Genomic DNA, 6,521 nt, shown 5'->3' on the forward strand with positions numbered 1-6,521 from the left:
GCGGGGCAAAAGTCTTTATCAGCAATAATTGAAGTATGTGTGATGATATTTCTAAAACATCATTAGAATCCATCATTTTTTATCTCTGGTGAACAAAGTGGAACATATAAAAAGTCTGACTAACACATTTTTTATTTGCAATAAAAAACTAGATACTGCTAATTACATATAAATATATAAATATATACTCCCTCCGTTTCTAAATGTAAGGCTTTTTAGACATTTCAAGTGCACTACAACTTACAGATGTATGTAGTCATATTTTAGAATGTAGGTTCACTCATTTTGCTCTAGAAGTAGTCACTTGTTGAAATCTCTAAAAAACTTATATTTGGAAATAGAGGGAGTACAAATGATATTTTATACTCTTTCTTCTCTACTCTTATAAAAAAAACAGAGTTGGTGATGATGGCGTGCCTGCCATCATGCAATATAGGCCGTCCGATTTATATCTAACGGATAGGAAGGAAACTACGGCAATTTTGCAAAAAGATACCCACACCCCTCTCCACATTTGCAAATAAGGCTTTCCCTCATTCATCCTTTTCTCCCACAAGATAAACTACTCATACAAATGCATCTCGATGTTCCGTGCAAAGCACGGGCACCTTGCTAGCTTCTTATAAAAAACAGAGTTGGTGATGATGGTGTGCCTGCCATCTTGCAATATAGGCCGTCCGATTTATATCTAACGGATAGGAAGGAAACTATGGCAATTTTGCAAAAAGATACCCACACCCCTCTCATATTTGCAAATAAGGCCTTCCCTCGTTCATCCTTTTCTCTTATACGATAAACTACTCATACAAATGCATCTTGATGTTCCGTGCAACACACGGGCATCTTGCTAGTTACATATATATTTGTGGCTAGGAGTTTCTAGTACAAACTTCGCCATGTACAATTGTTTTTGCTTTTTTCCTAAACTACCCTCCCACCTCATCCACTCTCTCGCTCACTCACCCACTCTCTGTCTCGCCTGCGTCACCGGCGCCTCTCGCTAGCTCGTGTCGCCGGTGCCTCTCCCTTGCCCGCGCCGCCGGTGCCTCTCCCTTGCCCGCGTCGCCGGTGCCTCTCCCTCGCCCGTGTTGCCGGCGCCTCTCCATTGGCTCCATCGTTGGTGCCAAGATCTCATTTTTATTCTCCGGTGGCTGATTTCGAGTGCGTCGGCTCGATCTGCAATGGCCTTCCTCCACTCCAACGCCGTGCGGTACGTCATCCCTTCCTAGCTCCCTCGCTCCTTCTCATCTGGATTCACTCACTCCCGTCTCTTCTCCCTCTCTGACCCCGTCTCCATTACCAGGATGATGCCATGGAAGGGCCACCATGACAAGGAGCAGGACGACGCCTTGGAAGGTTCACCGACAGGAGCAACTACGTACGGTCTGGTCTTCTCCACTGACAGGGATATCGACATGGAGGTCCGCCATGGAAGGCCTGGAGCTCGTCATGGAGGGTCCCTCCTCTCTCTTCCCCTCCCTCTACTCTGTTGGTTGGTTGGACGGAAGACCATCGCTCGTCCAGCTCTGCTTCTTCCACCGCTGCTCCCGTCCCACCATAGTGCCACAGACGCTATGCCAAGCACGGAAGGTATCACCCTCCTCCCTATTTGCTCGCTTACTGCAACTTATCTTCAAAGATGATAAAACCGTAGAAATCCAAAACTGCAGAAAACTGCAGAAATCTTTGGAGTTCCTTCTTCAGAAACTTTTATTCTGGCGCAGTTTGTACAGATTTTTATGTACAATACGCAAAGTCATATGACTGCTGAAAATGGACCGTCGTATATGCCTGTACAAGGTTGGGGGAGGCACGGTCAGCGTTGGTGTATTTTCAGTTTGTACTGTCATAATTTTCAGTTTGTAAAACTGAGAAGTGTATTTTCCATTTTGAAACTGAGATCTGCTTGCACTATCATACAATAATTTTCAGTTTGTAGATGACTTTAATTGATGGATTTCTTCTCTGGAATTAGATTCGGGGAGCCGCCTCGATCCAGAGTACTCGCAATCCATTATAGGGCAGTTCAAAGCCTGCCTCTGGAAGCATTGGTTGACCTATTGGCACAACCCAGATTACAACCTTGTCAGATTTTCCTTCACTTTGTTCACAACCTTGCTGCTTGGCTCCATCTTTTGGAAGATTGGCACCATTATGTAATTACTGTACTTATCTTTATCTTTTACTCATTGATTACAATGTACCAGCATCTGAATTTTTTGTGCCTTGATGTAGGGGTGGATGCCAATACTCTTAGAATGGTCAGTGGAGCAATATACACAATAGTGATGTTTGTCGGCATCAACAACTATGCAACCGTTCAACCAATTGTTTTAATCGAGAGAATAGTTTGTACAGAGAGAGGGCTGCTCCATTGCTCAGGTAAGAATATAAAAGATCCTTGGCAGCTCCTAAGATTATTTGTGCCTTGTTAGTGTGCAAATGCAATTTGTCTTGTGTATTGCATATGCACATCACATGGATTATGCTTGCATTTACTTCAAAATTTACGGCAATCGCTAGTTGTCTTTTGAGCGAAAACTGAAATTTAAGTTCTCTGCTGAATTTGGGGTGTACTGTTGGTTAGTTTGTTACTGTAAGTACCAACATTTCAGTAAAAGATTATTGATTTGTTTTTTAAAATCCATATCTTGAACTGAAAATCCTTGATACATGCTATTTGTTAATGGTAATAGTTAGTGTTAGATTCTGTTATATGGAATCTACTTTATCATGGACATGCCTAGGGGCTTAGTGTAGTTATTGTGGCCCTGGCCGTCAGAGCTGAACTATCGCTTGTTATCCCTACAGATGTTCGTGCTAACTGAATATGCTAATTTGCATTGCTTTTGTTGCATAACCATGTTTTTTTCTGAAGCTACTTATGCAGCGAGGGTACAGGTTGTTCTAGATGGCTCTGTAGATAGTGAGAATGAGGAGACTCAAACTCATGAAGATTCTAATGAGGAAATCGATTATGATAAATAACAACACAGGTAATCTTTCAGACAGACACACCAAAAAAAATAGTTCGGTCCTTAATTCATTACTTCCAAAATGTAAAGTAAATTCCAGAGACACATAACAAAGAGTCTTTTGTGCTAAACTTTCTAATTAACCGCTCCAAAATATGTACTCGCCACAAACAAACTTTCTAATTCACTAGTCTTCATCTTTGACTCACTACAAATAAACCTATGAAAATAGATGTCTGCTAAAAATCCTGCAAAAATTCCCATAAAATATTTCAATAAAATCTAAGAAGTCTTCATCTTTGAAAATCTACCACGGTGTCATAGGTTAAAATCCAATCACTTCATCATTGGTCCAATTAATTTTTTATAACAAAAGTTGTTCAATTTGTGACTAAAAAAGTGGTTGAATTTTAGAGTGGTAATATGGTATACCTCGGATAGGTTGGTCTATGATAACCGGAGGTGGAGTGGATTAGCATCTAATGTGAGGCAATCACTAGCGGTCTGGTCGTGGTTGTGGGTATGCGTCCGGTGCCTAGGGATCAGAGTCTGAATAGCAGAGTTCGTCGATATTGTAGTTATTGTGGCCCTGGCTGTCAGAGCTGAACTATCGCTTGTTATCCCTACAGATGTTCGTGCTAACTGAATATGCTAATTTGCATTGCTTTTGTTGCATAACCATGTTTTTTTTTCTGAAGCTACTTATGCAGCGAGGGTACAGGTTGTTCTAGATGGCTCTGTAGATAGTGAGAATGAGGAGACTCAAACTCATGAAGATTCTAATGAGGAAATCGATTATGATTAATAACAACACAAGTAATCTTTCAGACAGACACACCAAAAAAAATAGTTCGGTCCTTAATTCATTACTTCCAAAATGTAAAGTAAATTCTAGAGACACATAACACAGAGTCTTTTGTGCTAAACTTTCTAATTAACCGCTCCAAAATATGTACTCGCCACAAATAAACTTTCTAATTCGCTAGTCTTCATCTTTGACTCACTACAAATAAACCTATGAAAATAGATGTCTGCTAAAAATCCTGCAAAAAATTCCCATAAAATATTTCAATAAAATCTAAGAAGTCTTCATCTTTGAAAATCTACCACGATGTCATAGGTTAAAATCCAATCACTTCATCATTGGTCCAGTTAATTTTTTATAACAAAAGTTGTTCAATTTGTGACTAAAAAAGTGGTTGAATTTTAGAGTGGTAATATGGTATACCTCGGATAGGTTGGTCTATGATAACCGGAGGTGGAGTGGATCAACATCTAATGTGAGGCACTCACTGACGGTTTGGCCGTGGTTGTGGGTATGCGTCCGGCGCCTAGGGATCAGAGTCCGAATAGCAGAGTTCGTCGGTGTGGGCTAGCAATGTTAAGACTTTAAAAAGATTATCATCAATTGTGCACTACATATCTGATCTTGACAGTGCAATATGAACATGACTGATGTTTAATATAGCGAACGGAATATCAAATTAGAAATTGTGGTGTTGTTTGGCTGGAGGGGACGGTAATTCAGGGAGGGGTAGGGAGGGTGGATTATGAGTTTGAGGGTTGAAGTCCCATCATTTTAGAAAGTTCAATATACATCGACACTTCATGATGATTCATCATAGGATGCATTTCAAGATACAAATCAGTCACTCACAGTTTTTGTCTGTCTTACCAAACATGAAAGTAAAACTAAAACCAGAATTTACATGCCTAATCCCACCATGATGTCCCACCCTGTCCCAGTTGATGCCCAAGCCAAATAATCCAGGGAAGATATGTAGAACAATGTAATGTATGACCGGAGAACCAAACTACTAAGATCAATACAGTGAGAAAACTAAGTTTTTGAAAAGTAGTCAATGATAAAAAAATGTTAGAACTTCATCAGTTGACACCATAACAAGTAAAAACACAGAAGACATGTGACTGCTAATTACTCAATAGATGTAGATCAAGTTCCCTCTATAATACTTGCAATGTTAGGAGTCATCTAAGCCCAAACAGGCATCATGCCTTCTCATTTATCCAACCAGAAACCTCCTCTAACAAGGCACGGCCCTTTCCAATGGTGGCACATTTTTCACTCGGGCATGCCATGTTGGCATGAGAAATAATCTCAAGAGCATCCCATTTAACCAAAAATGTTACCATTCCAGATTACTCAACGCGTTGAATAATCTCATGCCATGCAGCTAGTTGTATCCTATGCGGACATGCATCTCTTGTTAAATTAGAATTCATCACAATAACAAAAACGCAAAGCGGAGAAAGCACATATGTTGGTGTCACGGTAAGCAGCCAATTAGTACAAGCTTCCACATTATGCAAAACTGCACTACAAAGATATTATTACCGATATGCGATATTCTATTTACATGTAGAAGGTAGATTGCATCGTCATAGAAAGTATAGAAAATTTCAATGCTTACAGACTTACCTTCCCATTATTCTTTCTCAGATCAGCAGAGATGAATCGGCTTCCACCGGATCCTTAGCTGGTGTAGCCTCAACTGCTTGCTCAGGACGATTGCTTAGCATGACGTGCAGCCTCCCGCGGCAGTAGTTCAACTCCTGCACAATTACACAAAAGGCATAGACCGTCAGAACATAGTCCAATGGTTTCTAGACCTGGCGTACATCGGCGCCTCCATGGCTGCTGAACAGGATGAAGAGGAGCACTAGAGGACCATGGCAGCGGTGAGACCCAACCCGTCGCGGCGCCTAGTGAGCAGGCGCACGGACACACCAGTAAAGCATAGCACAGCGGCGGCCATGTCCTCCATCTCGATGCTTCAGCCGGGCGTCACCATGTAGTCACACAACGACCTACACTCCATGATAACCTCTCGATTCCGCCGCCCACAAATCTCACGGCGTCGAGGTGGCCATGGGAGGGCTCGCCAGAGTGGTTTAGGCGAGGATCAGGGGGTTGTGGAGATCTGGGTGGAGGTGGTTTGGAGAGGTTCGGGGGTGAGGGCGGGTCTGGATAGGATGGAGACCGTGAAAGGAAACAAAAAACATAGGTGATTTCCTCCCTTTTTTCCATGCGGAAGAGGAGGTGGAGTCAAACGTTTTATTTGGAAAAAAATCGGTGGGGGAGGTCGATCGATGCGAGGGGTTGCGTGCGAGCGAAAGAACGACGTACGGGCGAGTAGAGATTGGTGTTAAACCTACTGTATTCCAACTTCTCTATGGATTACAAACTATTTTACTAGCCATAGATTCATCAAAATAAGCAAACAACACACGAAAAACAGAATCTGTCAAAAACAGAACAGTCTGTAGTAATCTGTAGCTAGCGCAAGACCTGGAACCCCAAAAATTCTAAAATAAATTGCTGGACGTGAGGAATTTATCTATTAATCATATGAAAAAATAATTAACTAAATAGAACTTTCCAAATAAAAATGACAGCAGTTCTCGTGAGCGCTAAAGTTTCTGTTTTTTACAGCAAGTTCAACAAGACTTTCCCCAAGTCTTCCCAATGGTTCCACTTGGCACAAACACTAATTAAACACAAAAAACACAACCAAAACAGAGGCT

General features: G+C 41.5%; 1 protein-coding gene across 4 annotated transcripts; it reads left to right on the top strand.

Moving 5' to 3' along the window:
* The first annotated feature begins 968 nt into the window (after nt 1-968).
* Nucleotides 969-6,210, top strand: LOC125522046. 4 transcript variants are annotated; one of them, XR_007289622.1, is made up of 5 exons: nt 969-1,210; nt 1,304-1,590; nt 1,976-2,156; nt 2,236-2,382; nt 5,437-6,210. XR_007289622.1 is itself a non-coding variant. In XM_048687113.1 (5 exons), the coding sequence occupies exons 1-4, from the start codon at nt 1,182-1,184 to the stop codon at nt 2,986-2,988; spliced, it is 573 nt and encodes a 190-aa protein (XP_048543070.1). In that variant the 5' UTR covers nt 969-1,181; the 3' UTR covers nt 2,989-2,996; nt 5,437-6,210. The 4 variants fall into 4 exon arrangements, 3 of the variants coding, with proteins under 3 accessions (XP_048543070.1, XP_048543072.1, XP_048543071.1); XM_048687113.1 differs by lacking the exon at nt 1,976-2,156 and adding an exon at nt 2,879-2,996; XM_048687115.1 differs by lacking the exon at nt 1,976-2,156.
* The last annotated feature ends 311 nt before the right edge of the window (nt 6,211-6,521 follow it).

This window comes from Triticum urartu, chromosome 7 (assembly GCF_003073215.2).
Source record: "Triticum urartu cultivar G1812 chromosome 7, Tu2.1, whole genome shotgun sequence".
Taxonomy (NCBI): domain Eukaryota; kingdom Viridiplantae; phylum Streptophyta; class Magnoliopsida; order Poales; family Poaceae; genus Triticum; species Triticum urartu.

What these genes read in the sequence shown, in the direction of transcription:
- LOC125522046 (XM_048687113.1), top strand. Translation starts at nt 1,182, where the DNA reads ATGGCCTTCCTCCACTCCAACGCCGTGCG. An exon ending in CTCCACTCCAACGCCGTGCG is followed by an intron (nt 1,211 to 1,303) that starts GTACGTCATCCC and finishes CTCCATTACCAG; the next exon opens with GATGATGCCATGGAAGGGCC. An exon ending in CGCTATGCCAAGCACGGAAG is followed by an intron (nt 1,591 to 2,235) that starts GTATCACCCTCC and finishes GCCTTGATGTAG; the next exon opens with GGGTGGATGCCAATACTCTT.